Raw genomic sequence first — 21,533 nt, 5'->3', positions numbered from 1 at the left:
TGAGCCCTTCAGTTTGAAAAAATAAAATAAAAAACATATTTGTGCCAACTTATTGAACTAGATCGCGAGCCCCAAGTCATCTCTGAAACACCAGGCAAGGAGCTTACCAACCTCACCAGACCTAACCCTCTCACCTGAGACCCACAAAAGAAGAAACACCCCAAGACTGCACTCAGGGGCACCCCTAACCTTTACCTGGTTGTCACAACTTTGACTAGAAGGACGGCCACAGCCAGGAACTCCAATTCCCTGTCCCCAGCTTCTGCTCGATGCAGTTTCTCCTGCCTGTGGTGACCACGCCAGACCCGCTCCACGCTGGACCTCAGCCCACACTGGAGCTGCTGCCCACCAACCCTGACCTGGACAGCTCTGCAGGACTGGTTAGGAGGCTGAGATGGGAGGATTACAGGATGGAGGACAGCCTCAGCCATTTAGCAAGGTCCTCAGCCATTTAGCAATTCTTTCACAATAAAAAAAAGGAAGCCAGGCATGGTAGCGCTTGTAATCCCAGCATTCGGGAGGTGGAGACTAGAGCCCCAGCTACTTAGGGAGGGCCTCTGCTAGTCAGTGAGACCCTGTTTCAAAAGTAAAAAGATACCGGTGCACGCTTATAATCTCAGTACTTGGGAGGCTGAGACAGGAGGATGGCACAGGTTCGAAGCCAGCCTTAGCTACTTAGTGAGACCCTGTTTCCAAATAAAATATAAAATAGGTCTGAAAGGCCGGGCGTGGTGGCGCATGCTTGTAATCCCCGCGCTTGGGAGGTGGAGACAGGAGGATCGCATAAAATAGGTCTGGGAGTGTAGCCCGGATGTAGAAGGGCTTCCAGGAACCCCAGTACTACCAAAAAACAAAACAAAACAAAACAAAACAAAATAGGTCTGGGAGTATAGCCCGGAGGTAGAAGGGCCCTGGGTTCCATACCCAGTAACACACACACACACACACACACACACACACACACACACGCACACACACACACACACACACTAAAAAAATAGGACTGAGGGTGTAGCCTGGAGGTACAATGCCCCTGGATTCCATCCTCAGCGTCCTAAATGCTGGAATTACAAGTGTGGGCCACCAAGCCTGGCCTGGCACGCCTTTAACAAGTCTTTATTACAAAATCAGTAGGAAAGAGAGAAGAGAAGCCGGGCGTGGTGGCGCACACTTGTAATCCCCGCGCTTGGGAGGCTGAGACAGGAGGATCGCACAGGTTCGAAGCCAGCCTCAGCTACTTAGTGAGGCTCTCAGCAACTTAGTGAGACCCTGTCTCCAAATAAAATAGAAAATAGGTCTGGGGGTATAGCCCGGAGGTAGAAAGCCTCTGGGTTCCACCCCCAGTACCACCACAAAAAAAAAAAAAAAAAAAAAAAAAGAAAGAAGGAAAAGAAAAATCAGCGTGCTGGCATGCACACTGGAGAGCCCGAAAATGGAACTCTGCCCCCTCTCCATCCGGCCTTTAAATAGATTTTGCATTGGTATGTTCTTACTGGCGTTACCAAGGCAATGGGCTTACAGCATTTCTTAGCCAGGTGGTGCGTCTTTGCCTCTGGACAGAGCACTTACTTGGTGTAGGGTCAACAATCTACCCGGCTTTCACCCTATAGTTATGGCTCTGAAATGCCCTACCCAGAGTCACTGTGGTCTTAGGGTTTTTAGTTTCTCTACATATTTTCAGGGCTAAAGGCTTTACTCTGGGTAAAAATTAGGACAAAGGGCGGAGAGAGAAACTGCATTATAACAGCTGCCGCCCCTCCCTGCCTGAGTGTCTGCGCAGCGCCCAGGTTCTGACTGCTTTTTGACATTTTGGAAATTAATACCCGAGCGATTTTCCAGTACCAGCACATCCTGGCCATGCACCTGCGCCTGAGTTCTACAGGACCCAGTGTTCTTGGGGCATCAAAGTCCACCCCAGCCCCGGGACATCTCAACTCCCAGCCCAACATGGCACCCCCTGCTCTCTGGCATCACCCGCAGCAGTGAACCGTGCCGTCCCCTCTGATGACCGCCTCGCAGCCTCCCTGCTTCCAAGAGCCCACAGTATTCCTGCCTTCCCACCCCTTGCCCCTGCCTCTGGGGCCTACATACGCCCGCTCCTGTGCCTGGTATAGCTCCCACTTCTAGAAACCCACCTCCATCAGCCACCCCGCATCCACGTATGTATGTATGTATGTATGTATGTATGTATGTATGTATTTGCAGGTCTGGGGATGGAACCCAGGTGCATTCTACCTCTGAGTTACATCCCCAGCCCTATTTTTTATTCTTTATTTTGAAACAGGGTCTCACTGAGTTGCAAAGGGCCTCACTAAGTAGCTGAGGCTGGCCACAAACCATGATTCTCCTGTCTCAGCCTCCCAAATGCTGGGATTACAAGTATGCGCCACCATGCCCGTCTTGTATTTATTTATTTATTTATTTATTTATTTATTTATTTATTTATTGGTACTGGGAATTGAATCTGGGAGCATTCTATATTCCAAGCTACACTTTTTTTTTTTTAAATGTTGAAACCGAGTCTTGCTAATTTGCTGAGGCTGGCCTCAAAACTGTGATCATCCTGTCTCAGTCTTCCAAGTAACAGGATTACAAGCCTGTGACACTACACCGGCCGGGCTCAAGCCTTCTCTTTGCTCACAACTGCACTTGGGCATCACCTGGAGAAAGTTCTGCTCTATAAATTCACACCCCCTCCCGTACTCTCAGCCCCACACTTCCCAGCGACCCTTGGGGGGAGGTAGGTTCATCCCATTGCACTTGTTTGTGTGTTTGTTTATTTATTTATTTTTGCAGTACTAGGGCTGGAACCCAGGGGATTCTACCTCCGAGCTACACCCCAGCCCCATTTTTTCTTCTTTATTTTGAAACCGGGTCTCACTGAGTTGCAAAGAGCCTCACTAAGTAGCCGAGGCTGTCCGCGAACCGTGATCCTCCTGTCTCAGCCTCCCACAAGTGGGGATTACAAGCGTGTGCCACCGCGCCCGGCTTATTCTTTATTTTGAAGCAGGGTCTCATTGAATTGCAGAGGGCCTCAGGGTCTCATTGAATTGCAGAGGGCCTCGGCAAGTAGCTGAGGCTGGCCGTGAACCCGATCCTCCTGTCCCGGCCTCCTCAATGCTGGGATGATGAGCTGCGCCATTGTACTTACTGATCACGTGGCACATATCCAGCACAGTCCTCTGTATTAAGGACACAAGGGGAGCAGCTGGATGTGGACAAATCACGGAAAACTAGATGGGACAGGAAGGTTGAGAGGGGAGGGCTCAGCTCTCCTCGGAATGGCTTCTTGTTCTGAGATCTGAGAATGGGAAGAAAGCCTCCAGAGACAGAGGAGAAGGAGGAAGCCAGGGCACCCAACCAGAAAGAACTGAAGGGGTCAAAGCGGTGGATAAGTAAAAGGCTTCCCAGAGCCGGGCGTGGTGGTGCATGCTTGCACTCCTAGCATCTGGGAGGCTGAGACAGGAGGATCGCAAGTTCAAGGACCGCCTCAACTTAGTAAGGCCCTTTGCAACCCCTGGACCTAGCCCTGTTTCAAAATAAAAAGTAAAAACAAACAAAAAACAAACAAAAAAATAGGGCTGAAGGCATAGCTAGGAGGTAGAATGCCCCTGCCCCTGGGTTCTATCTCCAGTACCACAAAAAAATAAAAAAATAAAAAAATAAATAAAGGCTTCCCAGGTGGATCCAGCCGGGAGCGCAGCAAGGTGCGTCATGGCAGCCACTGCAGAGTGGGCTCTTGTGGGCCCAGGGCTGGTGCAGGAGGCCCGGGACCCCACAGGGTGGTAGATCCAGCAGCCCCAGCAGCACACAGTCTCAGCCTCCCAGCGTCCATCCCCCTGCCTGGTTTGCAGACCCCCAGACTTTGCTTGAGGGCGCATGGTGGTCTGGGCCCGTGGCAGCAGAGGGCTGCCCAGGCAAGCACCCTGCGGGGCCAGGGAGGTGAGGCTGGATGTAAAACCAGTCACGACGGGGGCTTGTGCCAGGCCTGAACTCTTCAAGGGTTGGCACGTTTTGTGTGGTACTGGGCAGCCCAGGGGCATTCTACCTCTGAGCCACACCCCTAGCCCTACTTATTTATTTATTTATTTATTTATTTATTTAGTTAGTTAGTTTTGGTACTGGGGATGGTACCTGGAGGGCATTCTACCTCTGAGTTGCACCCTCAGCCCTATATTTTTTATTCTTTATTATTATTTTTATTTTTTATTTTTATTTATTTATTTTTTTTTGCGGGTCTGGGGATGGAACCCAGGGGCATTCTACCTCCGAGCTACACCCCCTGCCCTATTTTTTTCTTTATTTTGAAACGGTCTCACTGAGTTGCAAAGGACCTCATTAAGTAGCTGAGGCTGGCCAAAAACCATGATCCTCCTGTCTTGGCTTCCCAAATGCTGGGATTATAAGCGTGCAGCACCACGCCAGGCTATTTATTTATTTATTTATTTATTTATTTATTTTGATACTGGGGGTGGAACTCAGGGGCATTCTGCCTCTGAGCTACCCCCCCCACTTCTATTTTTTATTATTTATTTTGAAACATGGTCTCACTGAGTTGCAAAGGGCCTCACAAAGTGGCCGAGGCTGTCCAGGAACCACGATCCTCCTGTCTCAGCCTCCCGAATGCTGGGATTACAAGTGTGCACCGCTGGGCCCGGCTATGCTTTCTATATTTTGAAACAGGGTCTCACTGAGTTGCAAAATGACTCCCTAAGTAGCTGAGGCAGGCTGCGAACCTGCGATCCTCCTGTCTCAGCCTCCCAAGTCTTGGGATAACAAGCCTGCACCACCACACCTGGCCTCCAAAGGACTTCTATTAACCAATTCTGCCATAGCCCCGGGGGAACAGTGCCAATTGTCTCCTTTTAGGGGCGAAGAAGCAGGCCCGGAGGGGTGGACTTCATTTCTAAACTTAAGGAGCCAGCAAGTGGCTCAGAGCAGATTCCAACCCCCAGCTCAGGTGCGCCTCCCCGGCGCCCTGCCCCCGCCCGCTGCGGAGAGGAGGCGGCCCTGGGGCGGGCAGACGGTCCCCAGGAGGAAGTGGCTCCGGGTGCTGGGTGCTGGGTTCTCAGTCCAGCTCAGACCATGGAGGCGGAGCCGCCGCTGTACCCGGTGGCCGGAGCCGCGGGGCCGCAGGGGGACGAGGACCGGCTGGGGGTCCCCGACGGGCCCGACGCCCCGGTGAGCAGGGACCGAGGACTTGGGGGGCTGGGAGGATAGGGGCTGGGGCTCCGTGGGCCAGAGGCACGGGGGACCGAGGAACCTGGGGCTCGGGGGGCAGGACGGGCTGGGGGTTCGGGGACCCGAGGGACCAGGGCTCGGGGCCCCGGGCGGCGGGGCGACGGGCGCCAGCGGTGCTATGGGGGTGCTGGTCCGCAGCTGGACGAGCTGGTGGGCGCGTACCCCAACTACAACGAGGAGGAGGAGGAGCGCCGCTACTACCGCCGCAAGCGCCTCGGGGTGCTCAAGAACGTGCTGGCGGCCAGCTTGGGCGGCACGCTCACCTACGGCGTCTACCTGGGTGGGTCCGGGCCGCCAGCCCCAGGCCCGCCTTCCCAGGCCTTCCCGGCCGGCGGGAAAGAGAAACCCAGGGGCCCGGCCTCCTTCCCCTTTCGCTTCCCGCCGCCGCCTGCAGCTGCAGAGGCCCCACCCGGGCCGCGGCCAGCGTCCCCGCCCAGCCTGGGGGTGGGGGTGGGCGCGGGCCTCGGAGCCAGTCTCGGCGCCACTGGGGCTCCCCTCCACGCCCCTCCCTGTCCCCAGGCCTCCTGCAGATGCAGCTGATCCTGCACTACGACGAGACCTACCGCGAGGTGAAATACGGCAACATGGGGTTGCCGGACATCGACAGCAAGATGCTGATGGGTATCAACGTCACGCCCACCGCCGCGCTGCTCTACACGCCCCTGCTCATCAGGTGCGCCCGAGGCCCCCGCCCCGGCGCGGGGAGCGTCCCGGCAAGAGGGGGCCAGGTGCTGGGGAAGGAGAGCCCCGCCCCCATCTTCCCACGGAGCAGAGCCCCCCAGCCAGCCCAGCGAGGCGCCCGCGCCTGGCCCCATCAGCGGGGGCTGCGTTGAGGGGCATGCTTACAGAAAGGGGCATGGCTGGCGGGTGCTGCGAGGGTCCCCTCTAGACCTGAGCCTTAGAGGCAGGGGTCCAGCCTCCTGGCCAGTGCAGCAGCCCCCCAACCCCTGAAGGAACCAGGAGAGCAGTGGAGAAAATAGATGGCCCCCTCTTCTTCTACTCCTCCTCTTCCTCCTTTCCCAGTTATACACACATCTTACTAGATCATCATAACTCAAAACAGAATCAAGAAAACCTCTCCCCAAAAGACCCTCCTGAGCCCCCTTCCTCCGGAAATGGTCTCACCCCACCAGCAGGCGTGGGGACGTCCACATCTGTCAGGGAGTACAGTGGCGGCTCACTTTCACTTCTTCTTTCCTTTTTGCTTGCTCCTGTTCTTTTCACCCCCCCCTCCCCAGCCCCGCCAGCAGCCTTCGCGGTGAGGGCTTTGCCAGGGCCAGTCTGCTGCAGAGATGGGGACTGTGGCTCTGAGTGGGACGCTCTGGCTCCCTCCCTGCTTGCCGCTCTTGGTCTTTGGTCTTTTCTTTTTAGATAAGGTCTCATTATGTTGTCCAGGCTGATCTCAAACTCTTGGGTTCAAGCCGGGCACAATCCCAGCGTTCGGAATCAGCCTGCTTGTCATCCCAGCATTTGGGAGGCTGAGACCGGAGGATCGTGGTTCGCGGACAGCCTCAGCTACTTAGTGGGGCCCTTTGCAACTCAGTGAGACCCTGCTTCAAAATAAAGAATAAAAAATAGAGCTAGGAGTGTAGCTCAGAGGTAGAATATCCCTGGGTTCCATCCCAAACAAACTCCTGGGTTCAAGGGATTCCCCCCACCTCAGCCTCCCAAGTGCCTAGGACAGCAGGCATGCAGTACTGTACCAGTTTACTCCTCCCCCTCTTCCTCCCCCCTCCCCCTCCCCTCCCCCTCCTCCCCTCCCCCTCTTCCTCCCCCTCCCCCTCCCTCTCCCCCTTCCCCTCCTCCTCTGAGGGGATTGAACCCAGGGTTATTCTACCTCTGAGCTACATACACTTCAGCCCTATTTTATTTTTTATCTTGAAACAAGTCTCAGTAAGTTGCTGAGAGCCTCCCTTAAGTTGCTGAGGCTGGTCTTAAACCCGCCGGTCCTCCAGCCCTGCCCCTCGCCAGCACAGGGCTCTTCCTCGGCCTTGGCCCAGCCTGGTCAAGTCCCTGGGCCCTACAGTCGTGGCACTTAGCTTGGGAGAAGAAAGAGAGATTGGAGAGTCAGAGAGGCCAGAACATGAATGAGCGCAGGCTGCCCACAGGCCACAGGCTCCCCGTTTTATCTCCGGGTTCAGCTCGTGGCTGTGAGACCTGGGGTGTGGACACTGGCTGGCCTGAGCATCTGGACCTCTGAGCCTCTCCAGGCTCAGGCCCTGAGGTTGCGGCCCGTCTGGTTCAGGCCAGGCGGCCCGGCGGCCCGTGGCGCCAGCAGCATCTTTGCTGTGGTCCGCAGGTTTTTTGGCACCAAATGGATGATGTTCCTGGCTGTGGGCATCTACGCCCTGTTTGTCTCCACCAACTACTGGGAGCGCTACTACACTCTTGTGCCCTCGGCTGTGGCCCTCGGCATGGCCATTGTGCCTCTGTGGGCTTCCATGGGAAACTACATCACCCGGTGAGCGTGGAGGCAGCAGGGTGGAGGCTGGAGACTGGGTTGAGCCTGTACTGCTCTGCCAGCCTCAGCCGGGGGACGGTGGGCAAGCCCCTTCCACATGCTGGGGCTCAGCTTCCCTGCCAGGGCCGGCCAGCCTGTGGCCGTGGGTGCAGGAAGTGGGGTGCGAGAGACGGGCTTGCTGAGGTCCTCTGCTCCCGCCGTCCAGGATGGCGCAGAAATACTACGAGTACACCCGCTACAAGGAGCAGGACGAGCAGGGGCCGCGGCGGCGTCCCCCGCGGGGCTCCCACGCGCCCTATCTCCTGGTCTTCCAAGTCATCTTCTACAGCTTCTTCCATGTGAGCGCCACGCAGGGCGGCGGCGGTGGTGATGCTCCAGCCCCGGAACCCACCCTCGGGAGCCCCTTGGGCAGTCATCTCAGCCCTCTCTCCCACCCTCTCGTCTTGAGCCAACCCCTGCTGGCTCTCCTCCACTGACAGAGACCTCATCCCCTCCCCGTCTGCAGTGCTGAGCCGGAGGAAGTCCTCCTGCTCCCCCCCATCGGGCTCCCCAGGATTAAGAGGGCTCCTGTCCCCCAGGGCTGTACCCGGCCCAGGCCAGGGCCTCCTGCCTGGCTCCCTGCCTGAGTCTGGCCCTACCTACCCTCCTGTCTGCAGCTCAGCTTCGCCTGCGCCCAGCTGCCCATGATTTATTTCCTCAACCACTACTTGTATGACCTGAACCACACACTTTACAACGTGCAGAGCTGCGGTTAGTGTGCGTGGCGTGGGAGGGGTGTCCCCAAAGCCCGCTTACCTCTCCCCTCCTGTCGTCCAGCACACCCTGGGCCCGCAATGTCCAGCATCCCATGGCTAGCGGGCAAGGCCAGGGCCCAGGAGGAGTGTGCGGTTGGGACCTCTGCCCCGCAGGGTGGGGCTGCGAGGCTGCTAGTGAGGTCTCCCTTGGGGCCAGGCATGCAGTCAGAGTTCAGTCTGTGCTGGGTGAGCACATGGTGTGGGTGGCCGGTCCCCTCTCGCAGGCAGCCCTGTGGCTCTGACCTCCCCCGCCCCACAGTCCCCGCGGGCTAGCCCCCAGGTGTGTGTCGTTGTGGGGGGCTGACAGTGCCCCACTCCCCCCAGGCACTAAGAGCAACGGCATCCTCAGTGGCTTCAACAAGACCGTCCTGAAGACGCTGCCGCAAAGCCACAACCTCATAGTGGTGGAGAGCGTGCTCATGGCCACCGCCTTCCTGGCCATGCTGCTGGTGAGCCTGGGGCTGGCCGGGCCGGGCCGAGGCGGTGAGGCTCAGCGGAGGTCTGGAGTTCGGGTCTAGCTTTGCAGGGTGGGAATGGGGAGCCCGGGCTGAGTCCTGGTGGCACGGCCGGTGCCTGGGAACCGAGGCTGGAGTTAGAATCTCAGACAGGAGGAGGAGCCGGCCAAGAGGACTTGGCTGTGAGCTTTGGGGGAGCTGGGGACCGGACCCAGGATCTTGGCTTGGAATTTTGGGCTCAAACTTGAGGGTGTACTTGAAGGCAAAGATGGAGGGCCAGGGGCTGGGAAGAAAGGTCTGTCAAGCCCCAGGGGGTGTGGCTTTGGACCTAGAGCAAGGCCAAGCCTATGGGGTGTGTCTGGAGAAGCGTGGCTGACAGCTGTGGGTGTGTCTGGAAGGCGTGGCCTTGGGCTGGGAGGAGGGCAGGCATCTGTTGGGTGTGTCTGGGTCAGAGCCTTAGGCTGGGCGTAGGATGAGGCTGGTCCGTGTTTCCTGGAGGTGTGGGTGACAGCTGTGGGAGTATCTGAGGTCCAAGGGGCCCAAGTGTTTGTCTGGGAGGTGTGGTCTTGAGTGGAGCAGATGGCTGTGGGTGTGTTAGAGGCGTGGCCTTGTGGGGTAATTAAGGGTGTGTTGGGAAGGCGTGGCCATGTGGGAGGTGGGGCAAATGGGAGGCGTGGTCTTGGGCCAGAAGGCGTGGCTGACAGTTTTGGAGGCAGGGCATATAGCTGTAGGTGAGTCTGGCAGGTGTGATCTTATGTGGGTTCGTCTAGGAGGTGTAGCTTTGGGCTGGAAGGCATGGCTGACAGCTGTGGGTGTGTTCTAGGGGCGTGGCCTTGTGTGAGGAGCGTGTCAGCTGTGGGTGTGCCTGAGAGGCATGGTCTTGTGGGAGGCAGGGCAGACAGCTGTGAGTTCTGAAGTCATGGCCTTGTTGGGAAGTGTGATTGACAGCTGTGGGTGTGCCATAGGAGTGGGGGCGTGGCCTTATGTAGGAGGCGTGGCTGGCAGATGTGGGTGGGCCTTGGGGCTGGCCTTGTGTGGGGCGTGACTGAGAGCTGTGGGTGGGCCCTGCTGCGTGGCCTTGTGTGGGAGGCGTGGCTTACAGTTGGAGGTGTGCCCTGGGGTGTGGCCTTGCGGGAGGCGGGGCAGACAGCTTTGTTTGTCCGAGAGGCGTGGCCTTGTGTGGGGCTTGACTTGACAGTTGTGGGCGGGCCCTGAGGCGTGGCCTTTGGGGGCATGACTGACAGCTGTGGGTGGGCCCTGAGGTGTGGCCTGTGGGGGCATGACATGGCTGTGGGTGGGCCCTGAGGCGTGGCCTGTGGGGGCGTGACATGGCTGTGGGTGGGCTCTGAGGCGTGGCCTGTGGGGGCGTGATTGACGGCTGTGGGTGGGCCCTGAGGCGTGGCCTGTGGAGGCGTGACTGACGGCTGTGGGTGGGCCCTGAGGCGTGGCCTGTGGGGGCGTGACTGACGGCTGTGGGTGGGCTCTGAGGCATGGCCTGTGGGGGCGTGACTGACGGCTGTGGGTGGGCCCTGAGGCGTGGCCTGTGGGGGCGTGACTGACGGCTGTGGGCGGGCTCTGAGGCGTGGCCTGTGGGGGCGTGACTGACGGCTGTGGGTGGGCCCTGAGGCGTGGCCTGTGGGGGCGTGACATGGCTGTGGGTGGGCTCTGAGGCGTGGCCTGTGGGGGCGTGACTGACGGCTGTGGGTGGGCTCTGAGGCGTGGTCTCATGGGGGCGTGACTGACGGCTGTGGGTGGGCTCTGAGGCGTGGCCTGTGGGGGCGTGACTGACGGCTGTGGGTGGGCTCTGAGGCGTGGCCTGTGGGGGCGTGACTGATGGCTGTGGGTGGGCTCTGAGGCGTGGTCTCATGGGGGCGTGACTGACGGCTGTGGGCGGGCCCTGAGGCGTGGCCTGTGGGGGCGTGACATGGCTGTGGGTGGGCTCTGAGGCGTGGCCTGTGGGGGCGTGATTGACGGCTGTGGGTGGGCCCTGAGGCGTGGCCTGTGGAGGCGTGACTGACGGCTGTGGGTGGGCCCTGAGGCGTGGCCTGTGGGGGCGTGACTGACGGCTGTGGGTGGGCTCTGAGGCATGGCCTGTGGGGGCGTGACTGACGGCTGTGGGTGGGCCCTGAGGCGTGGCCTGTGGGGGCGTGACTGACGGCTGTGGGCGGGCTCTGAGGCATGGCCTGTGGGGGCGTGACTGACGGCTGTGGGTGGGCCCTGAGGCGTGGCCTGTGGGGGCGTGACATGGCTGTGGGTGGGCTCTGAGGCGTGGCCTGTGGGGGCGTGACTGACGGCTGTGGGTGGGCTCTGAGGCGTGGTCTCATGGGGGCGTGACTGACGGCTGTGGGTGGGCTCTGAGGCGTGGCCTGTGGGGGCGTGACTGACGGCTGTGGGTGGGCTCTGAGGCGTGGCCTGTGGGGGCGTGACTGACGGCTGTGGGTGGGCCCTGAGGCATGGTCTCATGGGGGCGTGACTGACGGCTGTGGGTGGGCTCTGAGGCGTGGCCTGTGGGGGCGTGACTGACGGCTGTGGGTGGGCTCTGAGGCGTGGCCTGTGGGGGCGTGACATGGCTGTGGGTGGGCTCTGAGGCATGGTCTCATGGGGGCGTGACTGACGGCTGTGGGTGGGCTCTGAGGCGTGGCCTGTGGAGGCATGACTGACGGCTGTGGGTGGGCCCTGAGGCGTGGCCTGTGGAGGCGTGACTGACGGCTGTGGGCGGGCCCTGAGGCGTGGCCTTTGGGGGCGTGACTGACGGCTGTGGGTGGGCCCTGAGGCGTGGCCTGTGGGGGCGTGACATGGCTGTGGGTGGGCTCTGAGGCGTGGCCTGTGGGGGCGTGACTGACGGCTGTGGGTGGGCCCTGAGGCGTGGCCTGTGGAGGCGTGACTGACGGCTGTGGGTGGGCCCTGAGGCGTGGCCTGTGGGGGCGTGATTGACGGCTGTGGGTGGGCCCTGAGGCGTGGCCTGTGGGGGCGTGACATGGCTGTGGGTGGGCTCTGAGGCGTGGCCTGTGGGGGCGTGATTGACGGCTGTGGGTGGGCCCTGAGGCGTGGCCTGTGGGGGCGTGACATGGCTGTGGGTGGGCTCTGAGGCGTGGCCTGTGGGGGCGTGACTGACGGCTGTGGGTGGGCTCTGAGGCGTGGCCTGTGGGGGCGTGACTGACGGCTGTGGGTGGGCCCTGAGGCGTGGTCTCATGGGGGCGTGACTGACGGCTGTGGGTGGGCTCTGAGGCATGGTCTCATGGGGGCGTGACTGACGGCTGTGGGTGGGCTCTGAGGCGTGGCCTGTGGGGGCGTGACTGACGGCTGTGGGTGGGCCCTGAGGCGTGGTCTCATGGGGGCGTGACTGACGGCTGTGGGTGGGCTCTGAGGCGTGGCCTGTGGGGGCGTGACTGACGGCTGTGGGTGGGCTCTGAGGCGTGGCCTGTGGGGGCGTGACTGACGGCTGTGGGTGGGCTCTGAGGCGTGGCCTGTGGGGGCGTGACTGACGGCTGTGGGTGGGCTCTGAGGCGTGGTCTCATGGGGGCGTGACTGACGGCTGTGGGTGGGCTCTGAGGCATGGTCTCATGGGGGTGTGACTGACGGCTGTGGGTGGGCTCTGAGGCGTGGCCTGTGGGGGCGTGACTGATGGCTGTGGGTGGGCTCTGAGGCGTGGTCTCATGGGGGCGTGACTGACGGCTGTGGGCGGGCCCTGAGGCGTGGCCTGTGGGGGCGTGGCGGCTGTGGGTGTGTCCAGGAGGTGTGGCCTTGGGCTGGGAGGCGGGCAGGCCCCTGTTGGGTGTGTGTGGAGGGGCTCTGGGCCGAGGGGCACCTGAAGCCAGGGGTTAGGGTCACCTCACCTCCCTGTCCGCAGGTGCTGGGCCTGTGCGGGGCCGCCTACCGGCCCACGGAGGAGATCGACCTGCGCAGCGTGGGCTGGGGCAACATCTTCCAGCTGCCCTTCAAGCACGTGCGCGACTTCCGCCTGCGCCACCTCGTGCCCTTCTTCATCTACAGCGGCTTTGAGGTGCTCTTTGCCTGCACCGGTCTCGCCCTGGTGAGCTCAGCCTGCTTAATGTTATATTGCCAGTGAAAGAGCTGAATTCCAGATAAACAGCAAGTAGCTTTTTTTTAAACTGTCTTGTTCTGGATCCCAGGGACATTCTAACTCTGAGCTACAACTCAACCCTATTTATTTATTTATTTATTTAGTCATTTATTTATTTATTTTGCAGTACTGGGGATGGAACCCAGGGGCATTTTACCTCCGAGCTACAGCTCAGCCCTATTTTTATTTTATTATATTATTTTTTTTGGTGGTACTGGGGTTCCTGGAAACCCTTCTACCTCCGGGCTACACTCCCAGACCTATTTTTTATATTTTTATTTGGAAACAGGGTCTCTTAAGCCAGCGCGGCTTTCTTCGAACCTGCGCGATCCTCCTGTCTCCGCCTCCCAAAGGCATTACAAGCATGCCCCACCACGCCGGGCTCTATTTTTTATTCTTTATTTTGAAACAGGGTCTCACTGACTTGCAGAGGGCCTCACTAAGTAGCTGAGGCTGTCTGGGAACCGTGATCCTCCTGTGACAGCCTCCCGAATGCTGGGATTACAAGCGTGCGCCACCACGCCCAGCTCCTATTTTGAAACAGGGTCTCACTAGGTTGCCGAGAGTCTCACTACTTGCTAAGGCTGACCTCAGACCTGTGATCCTTCTGTCTCAGTCTCTCAAGTACTGGGAACATAGGCGTGCACCACCACGTCCAACTCGGCAAGAAAAATTTAAGTGTACATATGTCCCAAATATTTCCTTCTCTCTTTCTCTTCCCTCTCTTGCCCTCTTTGTCCTGGGCAAGCTTTTTTTTTTTTTGGGGGGGTACTGGAGGTTGAACTCAGGGGCATTCTACCTCCAAGCTCCACCCCAGCCCTGTTGTTTTAATTTTATTTTGTAGTCCTGGGGGTTGAACCCAGGGCATTCTTCCTCCAAGCTATGACCCCAGCCTTACTGTTTCATTTTGTTTTGAACCAGTATCTCGACAGGTTGGTGAGAGCCTCACTACTTGCTGTGGCCGAGCCTCCTGTCTCCGCCTCCCGAGTACTGGGATTGCAGGTGTGCACCGCCACACCAGGCTTTATTTTCATTTTGAAAGAGGATCTTGCTAGGTTACTCAGGATCATTCTAAATTGCCAAGTCTGGCTTTACACTTAAGATGCTCTTGTCTCCGCCTCCCTTGTACTGGGATTCTAGGCATGTACCACCATGCCCGGCTGTTCTGGGCAGGTTTAATATTTCCGAAGTTGAAATGAGATAACACCCATAAAATATTCGATATCATGTGGGGTACCGCCCTTGATTTCTGGGAACAATTCACGCATTTTCATTTTTACTAGTCTGACCCCTCAATCCCTCCGGAACCTTCCTGCCAGCCTTGGAGGGAGTTACAGCACCCAGGAGGTCCAGGGAGAGCAAGGTGCCATGGTCCCAAGTGACACCGCACTGGGAAGGGCCAGGGCAGGACCTCCATGACCTCCTCCTGTCCCCGCAGGGCTATGGTGTGTGCTCCATGGGGCTGGAACGCCTGGCCTACCTTCTCGTGGCCTATGGACTGGGTGCCTCCGCCGCCTCCATCCTGGGCCTGCTGGGCCTGTGGCTGCCGCGCTCGGTGCCCCTGGTGGCCGGGGCGGGGCTGCACCTGCTGCTCACCCTCAGCTTCTTCTTCTGGGCCCCCGCGCCTCGGGTCCTGCAGCACAGTTGGATGCTCTACCTGGCGGCCATCCTCTGGGGTGTGGGCAGCGCCCTCAACAAGACAGGACTCAGTAGTGAGTACAGCCGGGACACTGGGCTGGCTGGGAGGGGCCGTGGCAGCCTCCGGGCAAGTGGGGGGCATGGACGTCTCCGGGACAGATACGGGGTCCCGTGGACACACAGAGGATCTGCCGTGGGGTCTGCGAAAGCGGCAGCAGTGGGCGGGAAGTCCCTGGGGACAGTCCAGGGACACTGCAGGGACAGGCGGGGACACCCCATGGATGTGCTGGTCACGGGCAGGTGTTCTGGCCCTCTGGACAGCGAGGAGGCGGGTGTGAGGGCTTGTGAGTACACGGCGTAGGTGAGTACCGTCCTTAGGGAAAGCAGAGAACACCTCGGGCCACCTCCTTTGCATAAGAGGAGTCAGGGCCCAGCTCGGCAGCCTCCAAGTCACTGAGCGCAGGTGTTGGGAGTCTGCCCTGCGCAACGTGGGTACTCAACGTGGGTAGGAGCAGGTAGCCCTGTCCATGCCCCAGGTGTAGGTACAGAACTAGACCCATTTTCTCTTCTCCTCCTCCTCCCTCCCCTCTCTCTTCTCTCCTCTCCTCTCCTCTCCTCTCCTCTCCTCTCCTCTCCTCTCCTCTCCTCTCCTCTTCTCTTCTCTTCTCTTCTCTCTCTCTCTCTCTCTCTCTCTCTTTCTTTTCCTTTTCTTTCCTTTTTTCTGGCAGTACTGGGGATGGAACCCAGGGGCATTCAAACTTTGAGCTACACCCCCAGCCCTATTTTTTATTCTTTATTTTGAAACAGGGTCTCACTGAGTTGCAGAGGGCCTCACTAAGTGGCTGAGGCTGGCCATGAACCGTATCCTCCTGTCTCAGCCTCCCAGGTACTGGGATTACAAGCCTGCGCCACCACGCCCGCTCATCACCCACCCACCCTTCCCTCCGTTCTCTCTTCCTTCCTCCCTCCCTCCCTCCTTTCTTTCTTTTCTTTTCTTTCTTGTACTAGGGATTAAACCCAGAGGCATTCTCCCTTGGAGCCACACTCCCAGCCCTGTTTTGTTTTTATTTTGAAACAGGGTTTCTCTAAGTTCTGTGGCTGGCTTCAAACCTGAGCTCCTCCTGTCTCAGGCTCCCAAGTACTAGGATTATAGGTGCGTACCACCGTGCCCAGCCAGCTGGCCAGCTACCTTGCTTTCTTTCCTCCTTTCTTTTCTCTCTCTTTCTTTCTTCTCTTCTTCCCTCCTTACCCTCCCCCTTCCTTCCTCCTCCTTCCCTTTTCCTTTTGAATGCTGGGGACTGAACCCAGGGCCCACGCACACGAGGCTGTGTTACCACTATGCTACACGCACAGCCCAGATCTGGGCCAGGAGCAGGCATGAAGGCCCCCGTGGTGGTGCCAGCACCAGAGTCCAGAGCCCAAGTCCGGGCGGCCGGGTGAGGCCCTGGGGAGGGGTCCTGTTGGCAGAAGGCAGGGTGGGTATGTTTCAGCTTCAGTGCTTTCTGCACTCAGGTGGGTGCGTGCCAGTGACATGCAGCTGTGGGTCATCCACGCTGGCATCTGTTCTGATGGGCCGGTGCCACTGGTGGTTTCAGATGTCACCCTGGGCCACAGGACAAGCGTGTTCATGCCCTGGGCCTGGCAGAGGTGTTAAGAACAAGCATCTTCCACAGTCGGCCGGGTTCTGTGCTGGCCTTTTCGCTTTAGAATTTCCTAACACAGCATAATGTACGCTCTCCTCACAGTGGAAAAGGTGGCCCTGGGGATGAAGCGACTTGACGCAGACCACCACGGAGCCAGCACGGCATCTCTGCATGTCCACTCTCCTGCTTCTCCCCCCAGTCCTCGCTCTCAATCTGAATATTCTGGCTACCTGGCCAACATTATTTCTTTTCTTTCTTTTTTTTCTTTTCTCCTCCTCCTCCTCCTCCTCCTCTTCCTCCTCCTCCTCCTCCTCTTCCTCCTCCTCCTCCTCCTCTTCCTCCTTCTTCTTCTTCTTCTTTTTTTTGGCATTGAACTTGGGGCATTCCACTTCCAAGCTATACCCCCAGCCCAATTTTATTTTTATTTGTAAACAGGGTCTTACTAGGTTAATGAGAGTCTCACTACTTGCTGAGGCTGTCCTTGAACCTGTGAACCTTCTATCTCAGTCTTCCAAGTACTGGGATTACAGGTGTGCGCCACCACACTCAGCTTTAAATTTATTATTTTTATTTATTATTATTATTATTATTATTATTATTATTATTATTATTATTATTATTTGGTGGTACTGGGGTTCCTGGAAGCCCTTCTACCTCTGGGCTACACTCCCAGACCTATTTTTACATTTTTAAATTTGGAAACAGGGTCTCCTAAGCCAGCGTGCGCAGCTGGCTTCAAACTTGCGCGATCCTGCGATCCTCCTGTCTCTGCCTCCCAAGCGCGGGGATTACAAGCGTGCACCACCACGCCTGGCCCTAAATTTATTTATTCTGCCAGGTGTGGGGGCACACGCTTGTAATCCCAGCATTCAGGAGGCTGAGACCTGAGGATCGCGGTTCACAGACAGCCTCAGCTACTTAGTGAGGCCCTCTGCAACTCAGTGAGACCCGGTTTCAAAATAAAGAATAAAAATAGGGCTGGGGGTGTAGCTCGGAGGTAGAATACCCCTAGGTTCCATCCCCAGTACCACAAGAAGAAAATTATTTATTCTTATTTTTGTGGTACTGGGAATTCTATACCTTCGGCCCGATTTTATTTTTATTTTGAAACAGGGTCTCACTAAGTAGGTGAGTCTCACTACTTGCTGAGATTGTCCTCAAATCTGTGATCCTCCTGTCTCACCCTCCCAAGCATCGGGATTACAGGCGTGTGCTGCTAAGCCCAGTGTTCAGGATTCTTTCTACCAGCCCAGGGAAATCTTGTTAGGACACAAGCCCCCTCCTCCAGCTTCAGGTTTGATTTGCAGGAAGTTGGTTGCCCTCCCTAGCTCTGGTAAGGAAGAAAAACAGCTCCTGGACACTTGGCACTGCATGCCTGGGTCAAGGCAGGCCAAGCCTAAGCATAGAGGGAAGTTCCCCTTCCTGACCACACCAACCCAGGCTCACCTGGGCAGCGCCATAACCGATATCTCCACTAGAGGGCGCGCAAGGACCAGGGCACAGCGTAGAGGCGCCTCCAGGGGCTCTTGGATGGGACCCCTATGCGGCCTGAGGGAGTCACAGGTGGGCGGGCTGTAGCCCCAGGCCTCAGGAGACACCTGTGTCCCCGTCCCACCTGCCCGCAGCACTCCTGGGGGTCCTGTACGAGGACAAGGAGCGGCAGGACTTCATCTTCACCATTTACCACTGGTGGCAGGCTGTGGCCATCTTCGCCGTGTACCTGGGCTCAAGCTTGCCCATGAAGGTGAGGCCGGGTGGGGCTTGGGGTTCCGTCCCCCACCCCCAAGAAACAGAGGCTTGGTGAGCACCCTGGCTTCACGGCTCCTAGAGCACACCACTTCCGAAAGGCCTGCCCGTGGGTCCAGAACCCCTTCCCTCAACCTAGCACTCCACCTACCGCCTCAGCTCCTGCCAGGCTCAGTTCACCCACCTCCGGAGGGATCCACATTGGCTTTATCCTGGTGATTTGTTTGATCGTTTGATCACCAACTGCCGGGGTCCTGGATGCTGGGGTGGGGGGTGTTGCTTCATGGCCTGAAAGAGCCTCTGCTTTTGTTATTGTTATTGGTACAGGGGATGGAGCCCAAGGCCTCTCATGATAGGCAAGCACTCTACCGCTGAGCTGTACCCCCAGCCACGTTCTTTGTCCTCTGCTCCCTAACTGGGAGATTTTATTTATTTATTTATTTATTTATTTATTTATTTATTTATTTTGGTGGTACTGGGGTTCCTGGAAGCCCTTCTACCTCCGGGCTACACTCCCAGAACTATTTGTACATTTTTATTTGGAAACAGGGTCTCCTAAGCCAGCGCACGCGGCTGGCTTTGAACCTGCGCGATTCTCCTGTCTCTGCCTCCCAAGCGCGGGAATTACAAGCGTGCGCCACCACGCCCGGCCAACTGGGAGATTTTAAATTTTCAAAATTTGAGCCAGGTATGGTAGTGCACACTTGTAACCCCAGGACTTGGGAGGCTGAGACAGGAGGATCACAGGCTTGCGGCCAGCCTCGGCTACTTAGTGAGGCCCTCTGCAACTTAGTGAGACCCTGTTTCCAAATAAAGAATAAAAAATAGGGCTGGGGGTGTAGCTCAGAGGTAGAAGGTCCCAGGTTTCTGTCTCCAGTAACACACACACACACACACACACACACACACACACACACACACACACACACACACGAGATAGTATGCATGCTAAATTGGATGCCCAGCTGTAGATTACAGTTAGAATCTGTTTGCAAGCAGACAGCTGCAGTGTTTCAGTGATGGAAAAGCCCTGGTCAAGGAGGGCCAGTCACATCTAGACCGTCAAGGCTTCACCTTTAACCCTGTGAGGCCAGGGGATGGTCATCTCTTCCAGTTAGGGGAACTGAGACCCCCAGTGGTCTGGCGGCTGTAAGGGACAGTGCTGGGGCTTGGACCTTGTCCTCCGGGATGTATCTGGGAAGGTGGGGTTCGGGGGTGGAGAAGGATCGGAGGGGAGGTGGGGAGCCGTCTGGAATGGCCGCGGGTCCCTCACGGCTCCCCTGCGCCCAGGCCAAGCTGGCGGTGCTGCTGGTGACCCTGGTGGCAGCGGTGGCCTCTTACCTCTGGATGGAGCGGAAGCTGGGGGGGGGGCTGGTCCCGCGCCAGCCCCGCATCCCGCGGCCCCAGCACAAGGTGCAGGGCTACCGCTACCTGGAGGAGGACAACTCGGACGAGAGCGACTCGGAGGGCCAGCACGAGGCCGGGGGCTTTGCGGAGGACGAGGCGGCGCCGGCGGGGCCCTGCCCCTACGAACAGGCCCTGGGGGGCGACGGGCCCGAGGAGTAGCCAGCACCCCGCGCCCGCCTCAGTTTACCATGGCGCGGGTCCTGCAGGAAGGACCGACCCCGTCCCCTCCTGTGCTCGGCAGCGGCCCTCCCGGAGCCCGGGGTCAGCTGGATCTTCTGCAGCGAGGTGTGGCCTTGAGACCCCAGGCCCAGCCTGCAGGCGGCCGAGCAGGGGCCGTGCCCGCGCCTGCACCCTCAGCCCCCTGCCCCAACCCGGGCCGGACGCTGGGGCCGCGCTTTGCTTGTCCACCCCAGGGGCCACGCAGAGCCCCGACTTTTTATAGAAAATGGGCAATAAAGATATTTTTGTATGATCCTGACTGGGGTGTCTCGGCCCACAGGGGGCTGGAGAGGGCTTGGGTGGAGGGAGGCGCACCCCGCCCGAGCCAAGCCCCTCCCACGAGGACTGGTTTTGGGTGGATCCCCCACCCCAGGAGAGAGGGGCCGCTGGATCGATGCTGGATCGATGGTGATATCTCAGCAGAAGTGCGCTGTGCCGGCCATAGAAGTGGCACCTCCTGGGTGTGGAGGGCAGGACAGCCTCTTGTGGCTCGCTGCTGCCATTCTGAGCGGCCTGTTTTTTTTGGGGGGGGGGCTGGGAAGTGTAACTCGGGGTATAGTGCTGGAGGAGGGGGGAAGTTCTATCCCAGTTCCCTGCCCCAATCTAGATTCTGGAGCGGAAGCAGCCCGGCCACACCCACACTTGCGGTGGCAAACAGACCCATAAGGTGGCAAACAGACCCATAAACTGCCGCACAGTGCAAGCCAGGCGGAGGCCGGGAGCTCTTTGTTCGGTCCTTCCAGGCCCCCCCCCCCCCCGGCGTCTGTGGGGAGGCAGGTGTGGTGACATGACATCTCCATCAGGACTCCCTCTGTAGGAGGTGGCAAGCCCGCCGGCCTGCTGAGCAGCTGAAGGCAGGGCGAGGTGCTCTTTGGCAAGGCCTGGGCCTTGGGCATGCCCGGCAAACCAGAGGGCGTGGGGGTGTCTGGAGAGTGGGTCTGTGCCTGTCAGAGTCATCTCAAATGTCCCTCTTGGTCTCAAAGGACAAAGTCTCAGGTGGAGAGCCCACCCGGGGTGGCCCAGCACGGGGCAGGCTGGGGTGTGGCTCCCAGTCCTCCAGAGACCCCAGCCTGGCTGTGCTTGGCACCTGGTGAGACCCACACACCCACAATGACAGGCAGTGTCCGGGAGGCACCTCATGACACAACAGGAGACACACACAGCAGGCCACACATATGGCAGCAAACCCCACGCATCACACACACACACACACACACACACACACACACACACACACACACACACCAGGTCATGCAGCAAACCCCCGGCAGGCTGACTCTGCTGTGGGACCAGGATGTCTGGCCCCTGAGCAGTTCCTGGCCTCGCTGTGTCCTCTCCTGATCCCGTCATCCCCGGACGAGGTGTCTGGTGCAGGTCCCGCAGACCTCTGCTTCTGAGCAGGATTAGCACTCCAAAAGCAACTTTGGAGTTCTGATGCAGATTTAAAAATTATGACTCCTTGCCGGGCGTGGTGGGCACGCTTGTCATCCCCGCCTTGGGAGGCGGAGACAGGAGGATCGCGCAGGTTCGAAGCCAGCCGTGCGCACCGGCTTAGGAGACCCTGTTTCCAAATAAAAATGTAAAAATAGGTCTGGGAGTGTAGCCCAGAGGTAGAAGGGCTTCCAGGAACCCCAGTACCACCAAAAAATAAAAAATAAAAAAAAATTATGATTCCACGAATCTCCAGTCTAAGGTGTGTGTGTGTGTGTGTGTGTGTGTGTGTGTGTGTGTGTTTTACTGAGGATTAAACCCAGGGACATTCTACCTCTGAGCTACACCCCCAGTCTAATTTTTATTTCTTATTTGCAAAGAAGGTCTCACTAATTTGCAGAGGGTCTCGTTAAG

At 58.3% G+C, this 21,533-nt stretch overlaps 1 protein-coding gene across 4 annotated transcripts; it reads left to right on the top strand.

Annotated features, from left to right (window-relative positions):
* Positions 1 to 5,085: 5,085 nt before the first annotated feature.
* Positions 5,086 to 19,628, top strand: UNC93B1 (unc-93 homolog B1, TLR signaling regulator; the record flags this gene model as incomplete). Of its 4 annotated transcripts, none has more annotated exons than XM_080692494.1 (11): positions 5,086 to 5,181; positions 5,380 to 5,521; positions 5,761 to 5,914; positions 7,541 to 7,702; positions 7,908 to 8,040; positions 8,359 to 8,452; positions 8,821 to 8,945; positions 12,802 to 12,897; positions 14,474 to 14,747; positions 17,942 to 18,060; positions 19,353 to 19,628. In XM_080692494.1, 11 exons carry the CDS (start codon positions 5,086 to 5,088, stop codon positions 19,626 to 19,628), a joined length of 1,671 nt encoding a protein of 556 aa, XP_080548620.1. The 4 variants fall into 4 exon arrangements, with proteins under 4 accessions (XP_080548620.1, XP_080548619.1, XP_080548621.1 ...); XM_080692493.1 differs by having other exon boundaries at positions 12,802 to 12,984; XM_080692495.1 differs by lacking the exon at positions 7,541 to 7,702 and having other exon boundaries at positions 12,802 to 12,984.
* Between the last annotated feature and the right edge of the window lie 1,905 nt (positions 19,629 to 21,533).

Source organism: Muscardinus avellanarius (genome assembly GCF_963383645.1).
Source record: "Muscardinus avellanarius genome assembly, chromosome: 1".
Classification (NCBI taxonomy): domain Eukaryota; kingdom Metazoa; phylum Chordata; class Mammalia; order Rodentia; family Gliridae; genus Muscardinus; species Muscardinus avellanarius.
This window is presented reverse-complemented; position numbering and strand designations above follow the sequence as displayed.